The 21,832-nt window shown below is 32.7% G+C and overlaps 6 protein-coding genes across 6 annotated transcripts; 4 read left to right on the top strand and 2 right to left on the bottom strand.

Annotated features, from left to right (window-relative positions):
* Window positions 1–2,528: 2,528 nt before the first annotated feature.
* On the top strand, window positions 2,529–3,796 carry SAPINGB_P003412 (uncharacterized protein; the record flags this gene model as incomplete). Its single annotated transcript, XM_031998130.1, has 4 exons — window positions 2,529–2,623; window positions 2,827–2,973; window positions 3,034–3,047; window positions 3,144–3,796. 4 exons carry the CDS (start codon window positions 2,529–2,531, stop codon window positions 3,794–3,796), a joined length of 909 nt encoding a protein of 302 aa, XP_031854021.1.
* Window positions 3,797–4,872: 1,076 nt separating this feature from the next.
* Window positions 4,873–8,300, bottom strand: SAPINGB_P003411 (uncharacterized protein; the record flags this gene model as incomplete). Its single annotated transcript, XM_031998129.1, has 2 exons — window positions 4,873–7,367; window positions 7,859–8,300. 2 exons carry the CDS (start codon window positions 8,298–8,300, stop codon window positions 4,873–4,875), a joined length of 2,937 nt encoding a protein of 978 aa, XP_031854020.1.
* Window positions 8,301–14,477: 6,177 nt separating this feature from the next.
* Window positions 14,478–15,403, top strand: SAPINGB_P003410 (uncharacterized protein; the record flags this gene model as incomplete). Its single annotated transcript, XM_031998128.1, has 3 exons — window positions 14,478–14,480; window positions 14,995–15,035; window positions 15,172–15,403. The coding sequence occupies 3 exons, from the start codon at window positions 14,478–14,480 to the stop codon at window positions 15,401–15,403; spliced, it is 276 nt and encodes a 91-aa protein (XP_031854019.1).
* Window positions 15,404–15,895: 492 nt separating this feature from the next.
* SAPINGB_P003409 (40S ribosomal protein uS7) lies at window positions 15,896–16,558 on the bottom strand (the record flags this gene model as incomplete). The annotated part of the gene is made up of 1 exon (XM_031998127.1): window positions 15,896–16,558. One exon carries the CDS (start codon window positions 16,556–16,558, stop codon window positions 15,896–15,898), a length of 663 nt encoding a protein of 220 aa, XP_031854018.1.
* A 1,255-nt stretch (window positions 16,559–17,813) lies between these two features.
* SAPINGB_P003408 (uncharacterized protein) lies at window positions 17,814–18,734 on the top strand (the record flags this gene model as incomplete). Its single annotated transcript, XM_031998126.1, has 1 exon — window positions 17,814–18,734. One exon carries the CDS (start codon window positions 17,814–17,816, stop codon window positions 18,732–18,734), a length of 921 nt encoding a protein of 306 aa, XP_031854017.1.
* A 1,056-nt stretch (window positions 18,735–19,790) lies between these two features.
* On the top strand, window positions 19,791–21,318 carry SAPINGB_P003407 (uncharacterized protein; the record flags this gene model as incomplete). Its single annotated transcript, XM_031998125.1, has 2 exons — window positions 19,791–20,003; window positions 20,095–21,318. The coding sequence occupies 2 exons, from the start codon at window positions 19,791–19,793 to the stop codon at window positions 21,316–21,318; spliced, it is 1,437 nt and encodes a 478-aa protein (XP_031854016.1).
* Window positions 21,319–21,832: the final 514 nt, after the last annotated feature.

Raw genomic sequence — 21,832 nt, 5'->3', positions numbered from 1 at the left:
AAATATAATTTTACACCTTTGTATATTTAAAATAATAATAATAATGATATTTATTTTAAACATTTAATACCTTCTTAATACTCCTATTAATACTCATAACTTACACAACTGTGGGTCTTTTAATCAAAAAAAAAAAAAAAAAAAACTTGATATTCTTCGTTTTTTTTATTTTTTTTTTTTTTTTTGGGGGAGGGCCATTCAACTTTTTGGTACACCACATATATATTATCCCCCTAATAATTCATTTATGGGGGGGGGGGGAGGGAGAAGAACCCATTGAGTGCACTGCGGCTTAATTGCAATATTTATTATTATTATTATTATAATATCCACATGTACACCCACAAAAAAAAAAAAAAAACCCTCTCTAATTAAATAAAATAAAATAAAATAAAATCCAAGTCGGTCCTAAATGGTATCCCAAAAGTGTGCGCAGATGATAATTGCACTGACAAGAAAAAAAAAATAAAAATTAAAAATTCTGGTTGGCTAGTTACTTCTTTTTTTATTTTATTTATTTTTTTTTTTTGGTTCAATATATATATATATATGAATATGAATATATCCCCATTGGTATATATGCGGGTCTTCAATCATCATTTATTTAAACAAAAAAAAAAAAAAAATTGTTATTTTATATGAATGAATAGTTGGTAAAAAAAAAAAAAAGGAACGTAATATTTTAAATAAATGGGGGATTTTTTTTTTTTTTTTTTTTTCTAGTTGAAATTCTATTTTAATATATTCTATTAAATATTTAAAATAAAATGTTGTTTCCAATTTTTTTTTTGAAAGATCTAAATATCTATTAAATAAGCTTTATAGTAGAATTCAGAAAAAAATCATTTTGGGTAAGGGATCTTGTCTAATGATAGAAACGGAAATAGCCCTTCTAAGTAAAATATATAAATTTTACTTACAAATTTGATTATTTAACTACAAAAGCAATGCACAAATATATATATTATTATACCGTTTCCCGTTTCCTTTTTCTTTTCTTTATTTTATTTTTATATATTTGCTTTTTCAACGTCCCTGCACTAAGCTTTGTAAAGAGAATATTTATTTCTATTTTTATTTTTCAAAGGGTTTTCTTTTAAAGGGTCATCATAACCAGGTAGATATATATATATATCACAGATTGTTAAAAATAAATAAATAAGCTTAGACTTTTTTATTTTTTTTCTGGTTTACGTTAAATCGTTAAATCGTTAAATCATTAGACGTATGAATACATATATATATCAAATGTGTTTCTTTTAAACAATATATTATTACAATTATTATCATTAGTTTAGAAATGATTATTTGGCACCTTGCTAATGAATGACCATTTCTGTATTTTAGTTTTAGTTTCTTTATTATTGAAAAAAAAAAGAAAAAGAAAAAGAAAAAGATGAAATAGTGCGCACACTTGATCATTTTTTTGAAAAAATGGAAAATTTTTTCATTCATTTGACTCAACTTTAGAAACTAAAAACTAAAAACTAAAAAGAAAAAGAAAAAAGAGCAAAAAAAAAAAAAAAAAAAAAAAATGGCTTTTAAACAAGTTTGGAAATCTCCGATAAATTTCACAAGATGTGAAATTTGAAAAATTGAAAAAAAAAAAAAAAAAAATAAATTAATATTAGACGGTTAACTTCCGTTTCATTTTTTTTTTTTTTTTTTTTTGGTGGCATCAGCTGTTAAAGGAAGGCCAAGGCGGGAAGTATGTGTGTATGAGTGAGAATTATAATATAATCACGTGTTTGTAATATATATTTTAAATTATAATATTAATTGAAATTAAAATTGAAATTAAAATTGTAATTAAATTGTAACTGTAACTGTAATTGTAACTGTAATTAAATATTCCCGTGTTTACATGTTTCAAAAATAACCCGGGTTGCAACTTGGGAAACCTCCAAAACAACTAATAAAAAATTAACCCACCTTAAAGTTTACAAACATCACAACCACCCTCTCCCCCACATATCCTACCACCTCTATCTCTAGCCAATCCAATCTCGACACAAGTCAACATCAACCTACAACTACCTGTAATAAACGTAGAAATATAAGAGAAATAAAAAAAAAAAAAAAAAAAAACAGCTCAGTAGCAGTAAACCACCCAGATTGATTGGTATAAACAAAAAAAAGAACCTACCAAGTGACTCATCAATAATAAATTCATATGACTCTTGTCTCTATTCACTTTTTTTAATTCTTGTAAAAGAAGATGAAAAAAAAAAAAAAAAAACATATAAAATCCCCATTTTCCTAATTAAACTTCTTCTCCTTTTTTTTTTCTTCTTCTCTTTTTTTTTTTTTTTTTTTTTTTATTTTCACTCTATAATAACTAAGCAATCAGCTTTCTTTCACTAGTTGAATCAATCACTCTATCATCCATCTTCAAAAAATTTCTTGTTTTTTTGTTTTTTTATAATAATCTAACTTTTAGATAAATTCGTAGTAATCACTCTTTTTTTTTTTTTTTTCACCCCTCCCCCCCCCCCTTCAATACTAATCTAATTTTAAAAAAAAACAAAATGTCCAACGGTCAATCTGCTTCTGAAATCACTACTGCTACTGCAACCACCCAATTCAAACTTAAGGCTGGTCTTGCCCAAATGCTTAAGGGTTGGTACTTTTCTTTTATATTATTCCATCCCTTCTTTCTAACTCTTTTTTTTTTTACTAGGCGGCGTTATCATGGAGTACGATATATATTTTGCTTTTTTTTTTTTTTATAGCAACCTCCATTTGAAAAAAAAAAAAAAAAAAAAAATTTACAAACTAACCCAATTCATTTTTTTTTTCATTTTTTTTTCTTTGCTTGTTCTAAAGTGTCGTCAATGCTGAACAAGCTAAAATCGCAGAAGCCGCTGGTGCTGTCGCCGTCATGGCTCTCGAAAGAGTCCCCGCTGATATCCGTGCTGAGGGTGGAGTTGCCCGCATGTCGGACCCAAAGCTCATTCAAGAAATCATTGACGCGTGAGTGTCTTTTTTTTTTTTCTATTCTCTACTCTAATTAATATTCTAACAATCATTTAGTGTTTCTATTCCAGGTATACTTTCTTTTACTTTACTACTAACTTGCTTTTTTTTTTTTTCTTCTTCTCTCTCCCCACACTTTTCCCTTTTCTCTTAACTAACCCTTCTAGTCATGGCAAAGTGCCGTATCGGCCACTTTGTTGAGGCCCAAATTCTTGAGGCTCTTAAGGTCGATTACATTGATGAGTCTGAGGTCTTGACCCCTGCCGATAATGTTCACCATATTTCCAAGTCTCCCTTTTCCGTTCCCTTTGTCTGTGGTGCTCGCAACCTCGGTGAAGCTCTGCGCCGCATTGCTGAGGGTGCAGCCATGATCCGTACCAAGGGTGAGGCCGGTACTGGCGACGTATCTCAGGCTGTATTTCACATGCGTACTATTTCGCAAGATATTCGTCGTGCTCAGGGTATGCGCGATGAAGAATTGGCTGTCTATGCTAAGGAACTGGCTGCTCCACTTGATTTACTCCACGAAACTGCAAGACTCGGACGTTTGCCCGTGGTTAACTTTGCAGCTGGTGGAGTTGCTACACCAGCAGATGCTGCTTTATGCATGCAACTTGGTTGTGATGGTGTATTTGTTGGCTCTGGTGTTTTTAAGGGTGCCAATCCTGAGAAGCGTGCGCGTGCCATTGTGCAAGCCGTAACTCATTTCCAAGATGCTAAGACTTTGGCTGAGGTTTCTACTGATTTGGGACCAGCCATGGTTGGACGCACTTTTGATAGTTTGAAGGAGGAAGAAAAGTTGGCCAAGAGAGGTTGGTAAACAAAATAAGAATGAAATTTTTTTTTAAAGTCTGGGGGGGACTTTGCGGGGGATTATTGATTATTGATTATGATTATGATGATGACTGTTTCTTTTTAAAAGGAAGGTTTTTTTTTGGTTTGGTTTTTTCTTGTTTCTTGTTTTTTTTTTTTTGATTTGATTTGGTTTCATTATTTTTTTTTGGGTTGATCTGTTTTTTTTTTTTTTAAATGGAGTTTTTATAAAAGAAATGGGGGATTTCTTAAGGAAGACTATTATTATAAAAAGAGAGAGAAGACTTTAAAAAAATGAAATGAAATGAAAAATTAAAAAAAAATTAAATAAATAAAGAAAATAATTTAAACAAAAAATTTCTTGATTATAAAGAGAACAGAAAAAAAAAATATATATTTTAAAATTAAAGGGGGGATAAAAAAAAAAGAGATTTAATGTTATTTGATTTTATTTTTATTTTTTTTCTTGGGGGAAGAAAAAAAATTGAAAATATTTTTTTGATTTAAATATATATAGTTTAATAATTTTTTTGACAAATTTTTTAATAATAAAGAGAATTTTACTTTTGAAACTTTGATTTCGATTTTGATTTTGATTTTTTTTTATTCATTAATTAATACTATTTTGAAATCATTAAATTAACTTCTTTTTAAATTAAATTTATAACCACCACCCCTCCCTTTTAATTATTTAATTAATTAATTAATTAATTAATTAATTAAAATATTTAATAAAATTCAAAATTCAAAATTCAAATATTCATATTTAACTTGAAATTTATCTTCATTATATAAATCATCATCATCATCATCATAATTCATTTATTCACTTATTATTCATTTATTCATTCATTCATAACATTCGTTTCATTAATTTTAAAATAAAAAAAAAAGGGTACTACTTTCTATTAATTTCTTTTCCCCCCTTAAAATTTTCATTTTTTTTTTTTTTCATTATATACTCTTCATTTCATTTTTAATCCCATTTTTTTGTTGTTTTGTTACATTCTCACACACATACGTCATTTTCCAGTTTGTTTTTGTTTTTGTTTATTATTTTTTCTATCATGTACCCTTCATCTATCAACTATTGCCACCACCATTATTACCACTACCACTACCACTACTATTACTACTACTATTACTAGTCCCAGTACCTATTCCAAACGACATCGACTGCTGCGACCTCATTTGAAATCCTCGCCCCAGCCCAAATATTCCACCAATACCACTGCCACCAACAGCTCCTTCACCTCCTCCTCCTCCTCCTCCTTCACCTCTTGACCCTCCTCCACCACTATTAGCCTGGAAAAACTGCGGCTGCATTTGCTGCCGTTGTTGCTGATGCTGCAATTGTTGCAAATGTTGCAACTGCTGCGCATTCAAATGAGGCCCGTGATGATGAGACTGTCCTTGTGATGAAGTGGATTGTTGAAATGAGGCTGGCTGTGGCTGCTGCTGTGGTTGTTGTGGCTGCTGCTGCTGTGGCTGCTGCTGCTGTGGCTGTTGTTGAAATGGAGACTGTTGTAGCTGTGATTGCTGTAGTTGTAGCTGTGACTGCTGTTGTTGCTGTTGTTGCAACGTCTGAACACTAGAAAAAGGCTGTCGCGGGGCCCCTGACGGGCCTGCCGCCATAGTCCCTACTCCTGATGCTGCTGCATGTTGCTGCAGCTGTTGTTGTTGATTTTGTTGTTGTTGGTGTTGGGACTGCTGATGATGATTGTGTTGACCCGCAGATGACGTAGAGGATGTAGACACCGTCGAACCCGACGACGGCACAGAACAACTCTTGGTTGCCGAAGGAGTGGGCATACACCAGTGACGATGGTAATTCCATGCACGGACCTGACAGTCCTTGCTGCAATACTTGGTCCGCTTACACCGCCGGCACTTGGCAAACTGCTTAGGATACTTTTCCCACTTGCCACACTCAAAGCTAGCACACTGTCGAATCCCACCCTTAGTGTCATCCTTACGACACGAGTTGCGCATAATCACACCAGCCCAATACTTAATTTGTGGGGAAGTGTTAAATGTAAAGGGCTCAACCAGTGAGAAAATGTTGCGCACGGGACCAGTGCAATCTTCATCTAAATCTTGAGTAGTTTCAAAATCATATGAATCGTAATCATAAGATGAATCTTCATGATGATGATGATGATTACCACTACAGCCACCATCACTATCTTCGTCATCACTATCCATGTAATTGGCACGAGTAGATTCAAAAGTATGGCGGTTTTCAGTAGCACCAACCCCATTAGGGGCAATCTCATCAATCTCCATAGCCTCTAGGGTATCATCGGGGAAAACAGTATTTTCTTCACGAATGTAAACCTTATGTTCTGAAGGTACTTTAGACATGGTTGCCAGTCTTGGAATGATACGAGTAGACTGTAACTTGTCACGTAGGTATGTATACTTGGAAACAAATGCTAATATTTCCAATGACCAAATAATGTCTTCTTCCTGAGGAATCAATCGGCCACTACTGTCAAACGACCGCGGAGATACAATATGATGCTCATGAGGGTGGGGGCGGTAAAATTGCATATTGTTGGGTTGCTGTTGGGGGTGTTGCATAGTAACAGCTTGGCCACGATTCAACTGTGTTTGTGCCTGTCCTTGTGTTTGTTGAACACCTCTTTGAAGTCCTCTTTGTTGTTGTTGTTGTTGTTGCTGCTGCTGCTGCTGCTGCTGCTGCTGCACTTGCTGCTGCTGCAATAATCTTTGACGATCTTCCTGAATTTGACGTTGACGCAGCTGTTGTTCTTCAAGAGTAGGAGTTGGTGCAGCCGAATCACCAGCCCAAAGACCAAATGTAGGCTGTTGTTGTTGTTGTGGAGTAGCAACAGTTTCAGTTGCCGTACCAGCAAGGCCGACATTTGTTTGAGGGTTGGGTTGTGTAAGTGCAGTAAGGGTGAAATTTTCAGCAACTGAAGTAGCTGTGGGAGTTGAGTTGCTATTATTGGGATCTGAATGGAAAAAGTCCATATTAACATCAACAGCTGGAGAAGGAACAGGGGTGACAACATCATAACTGGGGAAAGATGCATTAGAGTTTTGATCCACAACCATGGAAGAAGTTGTTGAAGCATCAACAGTGGAAACACTTGATGTGGATATGTTGGAGTTCATTCTATAAATGGAGGGCATTGTAGAAGAAGTCGATACAATTGAGCTTGCTGCTGAGCTAGCAGCAGAGCTTGCAGCTGATGATGCAGCTGAGTCTTGCTGTTGTTGTTGTTGTTGTTGTTGCTGATCTAGATATAAATCAGTCGAAGTGTTAGCAGCTGCAGCTGCATTAACTGCTGCAACAGCAGCAGCGGTTGCAGGATCTGGTCTTATTCTAGGATGGTGGTGATGATGGTGATGATGATGATGATAGTGGTGATGGTGGCGATGGTTACCAGTATTGTTGTCTACTGAAGTTGTTTGTACTGTTGTAGTTGCATTTATTGTTGCAGGGGGGGGATCTGCAGCTGTTTCAGTACGACGAGCGGCAGCAGCAGCAACAGTAGCAGTAGCAGTGTCAACTGGAAAAGAGCCATGTCGTAAAGAATGCGAACATGATGAAGCTAGAGCAAGTTCAAGTGTTAGTATAGTTTATTTAAATTTTCCATCATGAAAAGTTGAATGGAGGAGTAATTGAAAAAGCATGTAAGGTCATTGGGTGGCAAACATAAAAAGAAAAAAAAAAAAAAAAAAAAAGGCAGCAACTGCTGCACACACACACACAGAAAAAAAAAAGGCCTACCACCACCACTAAAAAAATAAAAAATCTTGGCGGGATTTGAGCGCAAATCCGAGCCGGCCAGCTCAGCACAGCCCATTTCAGTCCAGTCCAGTCCAGCCCATCCCATCTCAATCCAGACCAAAAAAAAAAAATAATAATAATAATAAAATATAATGACATGGCAGTGAAAATAATAGTAGTAATAGAAATAATAATGATAATAATAATAATGTTGCTCAATACAACAAAATAATAATCACCATCATCATTATTACCATGTAAATGCCAAAGTCACGCGTTTAAAAAAAAAAAAAAATTTGAAAATAAACTTACTCGATGATTTTTGTTTTGGTGAAAGCTGGGAAAAGTTAAATAGCACTGTTGAAATAACAGGAAGAATGCCGCAAGATGCGATTCTGCGTCTGATTTCCTCACCTCCATGGATGCAAACAAAGACCAAGCACTGAAACGCCAGGGTCCATTTCCATGCGCTCAGAGTCTTAAAGTTTTCGAGCTCCATGGGGGTCATATTGCGAGTGCGAGACTCATCGCAGCAACAGCTTTGAAGAATAGCAGCAAGCTGCTCAATACCTCCATCCATTGCAAGAGAGTCTCTAACGCGGTCTGAAGAGGAGGCAAGAAAAATAAGGTGATTAAGAGAGTAGATGAGAGGCCTATCTGCAGAGCAGTCGAGAGCACGACGGTCGTAGAGCGACGTGGTCATAGAGATGGAGGCTCTGTTGAGAGGAACCGATCGGAAGTTGTTTTCTCTCATAATAACATGTGTGGTAGTTGTTGTTGATGTAGTGCTGGTATTGCTGGTATTAAAGAGGAAGGGGTAAAGAGAGGAGAGAGAACTGTGATAAGGTTATCAAAGAAAAATGCAAAAAACAGGATAGTTATAAAGATGAAATGATGAATCAATATATATATATATATGTTGTTGATTGATTGTTTGTTTGTCTGATGACTGTTTTTGATGATTAAGATGTTCTTAGTATATATGTATTGAAATGAATATAAAATGCTTTAGTGATAAAAGGTTGTTTATATTTTAATTGTTTTTTTTTAATGAGAAAAAAATGGTGGATAATGAGGAAAATAGAAATAAATCTCTATGGCCTGAGATTATAATCAAAGAATGATGATATTGTCGTATTGATTAAAAAAAAAAAAAAAAAAAAAAGTTGAATATGTTGTTGTTGTTGTTGTTGTTGGTTAAATGGATGATTTTTTTTTGATGAGAGAATAATAATAATAATAATAATAATAATGTTATAAGAGATGAGATTTTGTTTGATAATTTTTTTTTCTGGTTGCCTTCGACTTCGCCTTCTATAAACTTCTTCTTCGTCGTCTTCTCTTCGGCTTCTGATGCTTTTTTTTTTATTTCTTTCTTTTAAAAAAGAAAAAAAAAAATTGTAGTATTTTATTAAAAAAAAAAACTAAAAAAAAATTATTCTAAACCTTTCTTTCTAAATAAAATAAAAATAAAAATAAAAAAGGACAGGAGGAAGGTGGATATTTAACAAAAAAAAAAAAAATCCCACCACCACGTATTTTTTTTTTTTTTCTTGGGGAACTTCGGCACATACACACACACACACTGAGCTAAGATTTATGCCGTGAATTATTAATTAATTAATTAATCAATTAATCACAACAACAACAATAATAATAATAATAATAAAATAATAAAATAATAACCATCAACATATAGACAGTTATTAATTATTATTTTAACTTTACAAATATAATTATTATTATAAATATATACAAATATACAAATATACAAATATTTTCATATTACGAAAGGCTTTTTTTTTTTATTTTTTCTTTGCCCTTCCGTTGAATTGAAATTTAATAATTGCCACCGCCATCATTTTCAACATTTTCATCCTTTTGTTAACATCATCATCATCATCATCATCTTAATCACATACAAATCACTTTTATTTTTTCTAATTTTTTTATATAAAAATTTTTTGATTAAAGATTACGTTTGTTAAATGTTAGGTCAAGGTTATTTGTAACAATAATATAAAGAAAAAAAATTTTTCTTTAGCCACTAATAATTGTCAAAAAAATAAATATATATATATAAATCACATTTAAAAACAAAAAAAATCAACCTTTGAATAATTGAATTCAATCAATCTTTTCATTCATTAAATAATTAATTAGTTAGTTAGTTAAATAGTTAATTAGTTAATTAGTTAATTAGTTAAAATATTACTAGTTCTAATTGCCCTCCCCCCCTCTCCCCTCATTAATTCCTTCTTTAATTGACCTTTTCCCGAGGCCCTTTACTTTTACTACCACTTTATTTTTTATTTTTTTATTTTATTTTCTGACGTTAGTTTTTGTGTTTATATAAATGAATTTGGTTGTGTTTCAGCCACTTTGACTCAAAAAAAAAAAAAAAAAAAAGAAATTGCTGGAGAAAAAGAAGAAGAAATTTTTTTTTTCTTTTTTTTTTTTTTGTTTCCGCTACTGCTATTATCCGCCCATAAATGGTTACGTAACTTACAAATAAGCTTATTGTTTATGCTTATACGATTATTAGTAATTTATTTACTTCAAATATATATATATACACAAATCTCCTTTCTTCTTCTTCTTCTGTTTCTACCCCTCCCCCCTTCCCTATTTTATATTTTGTAATATTTAGGTCACCACAATTTATTGTATACTCGATAAAAGACGTCAAAAACATAAATGTACCCGAAAAACAAATAGTTAAATAGTTAAATTGACTGAATCAAAAAAAAAAAAAAATTAATTTAAATGTTTCCCCATTGAATTCAAATTATATATCCTCAGATTTTGATTTTGATTTTGATTTTGATTTCGACTCAACATTTAGAAAAGAGTCTTAAATATACTACAATTCTTCTTATATTTTATATTAAAAAAACAGTTCTTTTAATACTTACTTACTTGTGCACTTTAATATAATGGAAACTTTGCCAAGTGCTTTTTTCAAAACTCTTTTTATGTTCCTGAACTATTTTAACCTATTTTTTCCTATCCTATCCTATCCAATCCTATCCAATCAGCCAACTACATATACATATACTAAGCCCTGGTGACCTAACAAAGTGGCGATACCATTTGCAAATATCTATGCATTCAATAATTTCAATAATATAAAAAATACAATATATAAATATATATTGGCCATTGAATAAAAAAAAATAAACATATTATATATAATTATAACTAAATATTAACAATCACACACCCTCTTAATTTTCTTCCATTATATAAAGATTGCTTTCTTATCAATTGCTCATGATCATGGCTTAAGTTAATTAACGAAAATTACAATGATAAATAGTGCTGACCTTTTTTTTTTTTTTTTTTTTTTTCATTAAGCCTCTTATTATTATAATAATTCTTTAAATATAAGAAAAGTATTATTATTATACAAATATAATTTAAAATCTCCCAGAAAAAAAAAATTTTATCTCTGGAAACTATTCAATAGTGTTATTATAAGCACATAAACAATAGCCGTAGTAAAAAAAAAAAAAAAAAAAAAAAAAAGGTTTTAACAAAATATAAATAAATAAATATCTTGTTTTGAGATCATGTTGAATATCATTTCGAATGATTCCTATGTTCCTTGTTTTTTCTTAGGGCTTTGTTGTTAATTCAATTAAAAATAAAAATATAAAAATATAAAATAAAAGAAAAGTTTAAACCTTTTTTTTTTCTTTTTTTTTCTTCTACTTCATTTGAGATTCCTCTCGAGCTTTGGAAAAAATTCATTAAAACGAAAAAAAAAAAAAAAAAAAACAAGCTCTACAATCGTGATTGATTGTAATCAATTGTAATAAGTGTGTGATGTAGACCTAAATATGGTGGTACCAAAAGTCACATACATTACCCAATTACCTTCCATAAAAATCATAAATCATAAATCATAAATCAATTTTTTTTTTTTTTAACTTTAATCCTTGGATCCTTTTTTAAATCACTAATCTGGAATTTTGTTCTTTTTTTTTTTTTTTTTTTTTTTTTTTTTTTTTAAGTTCCCTCCCCTTCTACTCTGACGTAATTATCACAAATTCTAAGTCTTATGTCATTTCTCTCATTTAGGTTATATTTTATTTTATTTTATTTTTCTACAGAAATCTAAAGAAAATGTGATTAAATTAAATTAAATCCGTTTAAACCTTGTCTAATTTTGTTTATCTCCGTCTCTTCCATTTCATTCTTAACTATTCAATGTAAGCACTGACTTTAATTTTTTTTTTTTTTTTTTCAAAACTGACATCCGCTCTTTCTTTCTTTCATTCTTTCTATCTATTTCTCCTATTCTCTCTTCGCTTTTACTTTTTACCGTAATATATATACAAAAAAAAAAAGGTTCAAAAGCCGAAGTTTAAGAGAAAAATTTAAAATAAAATAATGACACCAAAAATAAATCATTTTGCCATAAAAAGAATAAATTCCGTATTGATTGATTCATCATCATTCAACATCATTATCTTTTTTTCTTCTTTATCCTAATCCTAATCCTAATCCTAATCTTAATCTTAATCAATTATTCATTGATGCTTATTATTAACATTATTATCACAATTTATTCAGCCTCATCTATATATTTATCATCAACTTAACTTTGCTTAATAATAACATTATCCCTTCTCCACCACCACCACCACTACCACTACCACTACCACAGTAGCAGTAACAGCAACCCTACCGGTAAATTGGGTGTCAACACAAAACCTTACCTTCTCCGCTAATTCATTTTTAAGCTTATTATATAGCAATATTGTAATAACTGCACATCCCATCAAATGCCGTTCCGACGGACTGTCACTGGAAAAACAACATCACAAATTTCTTTATTGCTTTTTTTTTTTTTGCCTTCCTTTACTTTGCTTTGATGTAATCATCATCTTCCATATAAATTTTGAATAAATCTAAAACCTCCCGTAGTTCTCACGTCAGAGTCTCTTCAAAAAATATATATATTTTAAAAAAAAAAAAAAAAGCAAAACTTTTGAGAGCAATATTAAACATGAGATAAATCATACGTAGGATAAATACAACCTTGGCGATCTCCTCATTTTTTTTTTCTTCTCTTTTCTCCTGATTTAGAAAAGACCATATTCAATTATCACTCACTCAATAACCTCAAATATCCTTATTTTCTATTTTTTTTTTTTTGCATGAACCATTAAATAAATTATGGTCTATTTACTTTACAATATATTCCGATAAATTGCAAAAAAAAAAAAAATAAATCAATCAAAGACATTAATCGTATATATTACCCATTTAATGGGGAATATTTACAGTTATATTTGATATACTTACTCAACCATTTACCCAATCACTTTCTTTCATTTTTTTTTTTTTTTTATCTTCAAAACAAAATTCTAGTCATACTATCGTCATTTTTATTTTTTTACAAATATTCCAATGAAACTCCATCAAACTTGAATTTCACTTTTTTATTTAATTTTTATTTTTTTGTCTTTCGGAATAACAACTTTTTTTTTTCATTTTCATTTTCATTTTCATTTTCATTTTCATTTTCATTTTCATTTTCATTTTCATTTTCATTTTCATTTTCATTTTCATTTTCATTTTCATTTTCATTTCCATTTCATTAAATTACCTATTTTGTTGATAAACCCACCAAAATTCTTTTAGATTTGAAGCCGTTTAAAATGAATTTTTTTTTATATTGCTAATAATAATGTTTTCTTTTCCTTTTTTTTTTTTTTTTTTTTTTTTTTTTTTTTTTTTTTCAAAATTTTAATCATTTATTTTAAAACACCTCAACTATTTTTTTTTTATCTTGTTCTTCTTTTTTTCTTTATATTTCTGCTAAAAAAAGTTGAAGCACCTCAAATTTATTTTATGTTCACTAAATTTCTTTTATTCACCTTTTTCTTTTCCTTCATTGGTATAGCGGCTATATATATTTTTCATTAAAAAATATTCACTTTAACTCTTTATCAATTTCATTTTTTCTTTTTATTTGTTTGATTTTTTTTTACCACTTTTCTCTATTATAATAGCTGATTCATGCTCTGTTTTGTTATTCCATTTAAAATAAAAAAAAAACATTTTTAGCCACTAAATCAAAAATCCAAGTCGCTCACTACACTAAGCTTCATTAACAAAAAAACTTCTAGGGTATAAACATTCTTGTAAAGTAAATTACGGATGGAGGTACATGCAATGAGCTTCTTGAACTTATATTTAGCCATATTCAAATGATCCGAAAAAATATATTTTAATACTTAAAGTATGGAATAAGGTAAATTGTTTTTTTTTCAAGAAAATTTAATTTATAATATCATTTAATTTAAAAAGCTAATAAAACTAAGCTTCATATTCAACTTCATTTTTTCTCCTTCTTTCTTTCTTTCTTCTTTTTGCTCAAATCAAAGCACGTGACTATATATATATATATATTTGCGCCGCATATACCATAATTTATATATTTCATTTTTCATTTCAATTATTACACACAAAATACAGTTTTTTTTTTCATTGTAACAAAAGACAGCCTTTTTTTTTTTTTTTTTTTTTTTGAAGCTTTTCCAGAAACTGTAACCTGTCCTTTTCTCTGTAGTCACCAGGAATCTCTCTTTTGTTGCAATGTATATTTAAGCATATATATGCTCACTGAATAGAGACCCCTCTAAAACAACCACCACTACCACCAACACACAGCCTTATTTACCCACTGCGCTGGCATTTTTCGTAAAGCTTACTTACAAGCTGTCCACAACCAACACTTTCCCTTTCCCTTTTAACTACTGCCACCACTTACTTCCTCTTCATATTCATTACATCAACACAACAACAACCCAACATCAATCAATCTATTTATCAATCAATCGATCGTGTTATAGCTTGTGCTTTAGCAATTTCTTCTACTTTTAAAATTATAATTTGCATATATTAATCACATACAACAATGGTATGCAGTTCTCTTTCTCTTTTTCTCTTTTTTTTTTTTTTTTTTTTTTTTCAACTGTTTTGTCACAAAGAGTCAAAGTGTTGTTTTAGCCCAGATTAAAATGAGAAACATGGAAAATTTTCAGTTAATGTCTTGAAAAAATATATATATATATATATAAATATACACCACCAAAAGCAAGAATAGAAAAAAAATAATAACCAGCATCATTCACCAAAGATAGAAACAACAATAGATCTTTTCCTCAAGTCAAATACCAGAATGATTTTTATCATTAATCTAAACGTGTATACCTTACCAATGAACCCCTTCTAAAAAAAAAAAATGGAGAAAAATCTAATTATATCATACACGACTTTTCACTGAAATTTATATCTCCAATCTAAAAAGTTTTGTTGTCAATTAAGATTACTGTGTCCTGTATTCCCAATTTATCAATCAAGCTCTTTTCAACTTTGATTCATTTCTTTTATTTGTTGATCTTTCCATTTTTTTCAAACTAACACATCTTCAGTCTTCATCTGCTGTTCCAGGAGGTCCCAAGTCCACTCTTAAGTAAGTCCTTTTTCCCTATTAACGGTTGCTTGATAAATTCTTTTGTTTTGTTTTATTTTATTTTATTTTATTTTATTTTATTTTATTTTATTTTATTTTAAATCTTTCCACTAAATCTAACCACTTGAATCTTTAGGAGACGCGCCAACCAAGAAAGACAAGCTGCTGCTGCTAACGAGCGACCGACATCCACTCGCTCTGCTGGTGCTGGCGGTTCTTCCAGCACCATGCTCAAGCTCTACACTGACGAGGCTTCAGGTCTCCGAGTCGATCCCATGGTCGTCATGGTCATGGCTCTGGGTTTCATCTTTTCGGTTGTTGCTCTGCATGTCATTGCCAAGCTCTCCAACAAGTTCTTTTCTAGCTAAAAGAATAATAAATGGAGGAAAATAAAGAAGTAGGAAGAGGAGGATGATATGATTAAAAAAAAAAAGAGGGAGGATATTGCAGGATATGGAAATTAAATCAGGAAATCAAATATATGAAGACGATGAAGGAATGAAGAAAAAAAAATAATGAATAATTTTTTTTAAAAAAAAAACACAAAAGACATACATACCTTTTTTTTTTTATCTTAAAACCAAGAACTCTTCAAGATTTGGAGATTCAAAATGATTGTATTTACATATTTTTTTTAACAATAGATTGTGTACCACTAGTAAATTTTTTTTTTTTTTCAAAAATAAAACAAGCTACTCAAACTAGCCAAATCACACACTTAAGCTTTTATTCTGATTTTTAACCAGAAAAACAATTATTAAAACTGCAAAAAAAAACAAAACACGATATATAATTTTTTTTCTTCCTTTCTTTTTTTTTGTGCAAAAGTCATACATTGAATATATAAAATGATAAACTTTTTAACGGTTGGACTTGGCAACACGCTCAAGCTCATCCTTCTTCTTAATAGCATAAGAGTTGGAGGAACCCTTGGCAGCGTTGATGAGCTCCTCAGCAAGGCACTCAGCAATGGTCTTGATGTTTCTGAAGGAGGCCTCACGAGCACCAATGGTGAGGAGGGCAATAGCCTGGTTGACTCTTCTAAGAGGAGAGACATCGACAGCCTGTCTTCTGACGGTACCAGAAGAACCGATTCTGGTAGAGTCTTCTCTTGGGCCAGTGTTGACAATAGCATCAACAAGAACCTGGAGAGGGTTCTGGTCAGTCAGCAGGTGGATAATCTCCAGAGCCTGCTGGACAATGCGAACAGCCAAGAGCTTCTTGCCGTTGTTGCGGCCATTCATCATCAAGGAGTTGGTGAGACGCTCAACAATGGGGCACTGAGCCTTGCGGAATCTCTTGGAGGCGTATCTGCCAGCAGAGTGTGAGAGGTAGACGGGCTGTCTGATCTGGATGTAGTCCGTCAGGGAGATATCCTTAACCTCAACATCATCAAAGGACCACTTGTTGAAGAGCTTGATGGCGCCAGATTCGGCAACAACGTCAGCAGGGAGCTTGGTGAAGCCCTCGTAGACGTAGACCTGTTCCTGCTGTTCTTCGATTTCAACCTCGACGTCAGACATCTTTTTCTTCAAAAGGTTATTTGGGGTGTCGGTGTGCTGCTGGGGAGTGCAATAAGACCTCTGGTGCAAGGAGGGATTGTACGCGGCGATGGGGGGGGAGAAAAGGGAAGGGAAAAGGGGAGGACGGGGGGGGGGAGGGAGGGAACGGGAGAGTCTGAGAGAGAAGAGAAAAAATTTCGCACACATACAATACACCTAGACTGAGGTAATCAGACTAAATAGTATTAGGTAAAACATGCGGCTGATTACCTATTTAGGGTCTCTGCGGTTCCTTTTTGGCAGGTTCGTAGTGGTTTTTGATTTTAGCATTGTTTGGGCATGTTGGAAATATAAAAACAATGTTAATGAAAAATTTTTTTCTCCAGTTGTCACATATATGTAATGTCACAAGTATGTAACACAGTTATTTTCATTTTTTTTTTTTTGGTTTTATTTTTTTTTTGTGTGTAGTCATGAAAAGTTTGCAGTTAAAGTGAGTCTTTCCTATTTTAAAATTAAGTTAGGGTAAAACCCTAAACTAAGTCATCGTTAAATGTATCTTTTTTTTATTGCTTTGTGGTGAGTTGACTTGACCGGAATTTTCATACTATTTTCTAATCGGGTCTTTATATCGGGTCATTATATCGGGTCTTTTATTTTCGGGTTTTAAATAATAAACTTTTTTTATTTATTTATTGCCTCCTTCACCTATACACCCCACTTCCCTCCGCACTATTTCCTACTCTCTACCTTCCCTCCCCCCCCCACATTCCCATGTCGGCTCTTTTCTAAACAACAAGCCCAACCGTTTATTCACGGCTTCCGGGCTCCGTCCGGTGCTCCGTTTTTTTTTTTTTTTTTTTTTTTTCTATTTTGTTTGTTTTTCTTATTTTAAATAAACACTCCGAAATCTTCCCAGATCCGTTCTTCTTTTCTAATACAAATCCGTTCACTTCTCCGGGCGCCCTCCCCTCTCAAAACCTATCCGAAGTCAAAAAAAAAAAAAAAAAATTAAAATAAAAATCAATACTTGAACACCCCGCATCAACAACTATAACTATCCGTATATATAACAACAACTTTTATTCTCTCCACACTCACAACACTTTGCACCCCGCAATCTGACTTCCTTATTTTTTTTTTTTTTTTTTTTTTTCATATATATATATATATATATATATAAACCCACATCAGGTCTTTTCTTTTAATTAAAAGATCTTTTTCAAAAAATATCATTCTTTATTCGGAATTATCACTACAAAAAATAATAATAATAATGTCTACAAAACTTTTGAGACCTCTTTTAAACAACAAGCGTGCTATGCGCACGGCATCGCGCATGTGGTGTGCTACATATAGCACCTCATCTACAGATTCACCTGTCCGCGTCCAATACGTTTCTGTCAATGCTCCTTCCTTTGCTGATGCAGAGCTTACCGATACTCCACCCGCTGATGGGTCCGGGTCAATTGCAATTGTGACACTCAATAGACTTAAGGCCAAAAACTCCATTTCACGACAATTACTGGATGATCTTCACACTGCTGTGACCCGAGATTACGCTGGACAAGGTACACGCGCACTAATTTTGCGTTCTGCAGCACCAGACATTTTTTGCGCAGGCGCAGATCTTAAGGAACGGAAAACATTTACCCAAGACGATACCCGCGCATTTCTTGCTAAACTCAACCACACTTTGGATTTACTAGAAACCCAAGCAGTCCCTACCATTGCGGCCATTGATGGTGTTGCACTTGGTGGTGGACTTGAGCTGGCTCTTGCAGCTGATTTCCGTGTTTTGGGACCCTCTGCAGTAGTGGGACTCCCGGAGACTCGTCTGGCCATCATTCCAGGTGCCGGCGGCACTTATCGTCTACCACGTCTTGTGGGTACTTCGCGTGCACTGGATTTGGTGTTAACAGGTCGGCGTGTGGGAGCAGCAGAGGCATTACAATTAGGTGTTGCATCTCGGGCTCTTGTGAATTCTGGAGAAAGTGCGGATGAGGGAGCATGGGCACTTGCGCGAGAGATTGGAGCAGGTGGGCCTGTTGCACTTGTTGCGGCGAAACAGGCAGTGCGTGGAGCAGCACCAGCATGGGAAGCTGGGATGTATGCTCGGGTTGTAAATACGGAGGACAAGTTTGAGGCTCTGGCTGCGTTTGCAGAGAAGCGAAAGCCGGTGTTTAAGGGACGTTGATAGAAGGTGAAATCTGGGGTAGAGAGCGGGAGCGGGAGGAATGGCGTTACTATAAATAAAATAGGGGTTAATATATATATATAGATATATATAAAGTTATTTATTATCAGTGATAATTGCCAAGTTACTGGAATTTAGGGGGAGGGTGGTAGGTGAGGTAATCTAATCTTCACGTGAAATGAGAGTATTTCAGTGTGCGTGGGAAATTTCATGGGCCGCACTGGTTGGCGAAGTGTTCAGCCAACCGAAAAATCTTTTTTTTTTTTTTTATTTTTATGGAAATGGCCAGCAGACCTAAATGGAGAAAAAAAAAATAAATTATTGTTAGAGCAGCACGTTTTGCAGCCAAATATATATATATATATATATATATATATATATATATGTATAATTATAAACCATCATCATCAAGGCCAAAATCACCCAAGTGCACACGTTGATTTAGAATTCAATCACGTTTATTGAAGGCCTATGGTGAAGGAGATGACTAGTGACTAGACAATAGCGTTGAAAGAAAATTTTTTTTTTTTTTTTTTTTAAGAAAGAAAGAAAGGAAAGAAAGAAAAAATTTCATCGGAGAGCTGAAGCGGGCCGTAACGGCGAAGCAGTTTTTTTTAAAAAATAAAATAAAAACTCTTTAGAAGAAAGAATTAAAGAATAGAAAAAAAAAAAATTCTTTTAATAAAAATTTTTTTTAATTTTTTTTTATTTATTTAATTAATTAATTATATATGGCGAAGGTCGGCGGAGGTCGGTAAGATGAGTCTTCTAAGCAGCCATTGAAGTGTAGAATATTATTAAGAGGCAGTATTAAAAAAAAAAAAAAAAAAAAAAAAAAAACCTCTCAGACATTTTATTTATGAATCCTTTTTTCTTCCTATTTTTTTTTTTTTTTTTTTTATAAATAAACCAATTTTTCATTTTACTATTCTTTATTTTATTTTCTCATTTTTTACTTTCTTTCTTGCTTTCTATATCTCTCTCTCTCATTTTTTTATTTATTTATTTATTTATTTCTTTATTTAAATTACTCCTTTTATTCACATAATTATAAGAATGACTGCAGAAACTCCAATAGAAAACTATGGCGCAACAACACCATCTTCTACAGCGGGGTCCGATAACGATAGTGTAGTCGACCCAAAGCTCGTCAACGGACGCGAATCATGGAATTACCCGCCCAAAAATGTCCTCAAAACAGTCGCCATGTTCTGGGGCATGATTTCCTTTGGCATGAATGATGCTTCTGTTGGAGTTCTTGTTAAGAGTGTAAGTTTTTTTTTTTTTTTTTTTTTTTCTTCTCTCTTTCTTCTATTTATCTAATATCTAACTTTTTTTTTTTTTTTTTTTTTTTCACAAGCTTGAACAACATTATCAAATCTCATACACATCAGTCTCTTACATTTTCCTACTGGGATTTACAGGATACCTCATTTCAGCATTTGTCTGCGAAATCTTTCACCGTCATGTGGGTCGCTGGGGTACTCTAACCCTAGGTGGTTTCTTCCAGCTTGTGTGTTTTATACTAGCATACACAATGCCCCCATTCCCAATATTTGTCATTGGATACTTTATTTCAGGCTTTGGTAATGGATTAATTGAAGCCTCATCCAACGCATGGGCTGGTAATCTCAATAATAACAATGAAATGCTGGGTTTATTACACGGATTTTACGGGCTTGGAGGCATTATTTCGCCCTTTGTCACAACCACTCTTTTGGTCTGGGGATACCAGTGGAACACAGTTTACTTTTTCCTTGCAGTCATGACCTCCTTGTCAACTATTCTTATTTTCTACGCCTATAGCGACGAAACGGCTGAACATTACAAACAAATCATTGAGCGTTCAATCAAGGAACAACAACAGCATCCTGAGGAAACTTCACCATTGTTACCAGGAATTGTCGATAATGAGCTTGATCCCGAGCATCACCACCATGATCCTAATAACGTACTGATGGAGATTGATCCTGCCATGGCAATTGAAAAGTCAACTCACGGACAAGTGTCTGCATTCCGCGAAACTCTGCAGTCCAAGCTTGCACTGTTATTGTCATTCTCACTATTCATGGCAGTAGGTGCGGAAATCACCTTTTCAGGATGGATCCCTATTTATATGATTGACGTACGTCATGGAGATGAAAAGCAGATGGGTTATGTGGGGACTGCATACTGGGCAGGCATGACATTGGGTCGTATGGGACTTGGGTTTGTGACGAGCCGTTCAGCATGGAGTGAGGAGCTGTGGAATCTAGTTTATATTTTGTGCACACTTGCGTCGATTGCTGGGTTTTGGTTTGTGCCGAGCATTGCAGTTAGCAGTGTGTGTGCTGTTCTCATTGGGTTTTTCAATGCACCTTTGTATCCAACTTCGATGGTTGTATTTATTAAGAAGTTCCCTGAGCATTTGCACGTTGTTGGTGTAGGGTTGCTTGCTGCGTGTGGAGGAGTTGGTGGTGCTTTGGGTCCATTTTTGAATGGTGTATTGACTACCCAGTATGGTGCATTTGTGCTTGCACCATTTACCTTTTCATTATTGGTGGCGATGCTTATTTCATGGATTATATTGATGAAGAAGTTTTAAAGGATTTTTATTTTTATTTTAATTTTAATTGATAGAATGAAATATAATATAGATATAATATTTATTTAAGAGGGACATTTAGGGTATTTTTTTTTTTTTTTTTTAAAATAGGTTTAATAATAGTTTTATTTTTTTTTTTTTTTTGAGTTTTAATGATTGATTGAATGAATGAATGAATGAATGAATGAAGGATGATGATGATTTGGACCGGAAAAAAAAAAAAAAAAAAAAAAAAAAAAAAAAAAAAAAACTTCAAAAAAGGGCACTGCGGCTGAAAAACAAAAAAAAAAAGTATAAATCCCGTGACCAGTTAGTTTTTCCGTTAGTCCAGGAGGGTAACATTTCACGTGACTATATATATCCGCAGCAATTGACAAAATAAATAAAAGTAAAAAAAAAAAAAAAAAAAAAAAAAAAATAAAAAAAAAAGATATCAGCCGTGTTTCTTTGTTACATGCAACAAAAATAAATAAATAAAAATAAATAAATAAAAAATAAATAAAAAAATTGCCAT

This window comes from Magnusiomyces paraingens (genome assembly GCF_902498895.1).
Source record: "Magnusiomyces paraingens strain CBS 517.90 genome assembly, contig: contig3, whole genome shotgun sequence".
Classification (NCBI taxonomy): domain Eukaryota; kingdom Fungi; phylum Ascomycota; class Dipodascomycetes; order Dipodascales; family Dipodascaceae; genus Magnusiomyces; species Magnusiomyces paraingens.
Note: the sequence above shows the minus strand (reverse complement) of the source record. Positions and strands in the feature narration are given on the sequence as shown.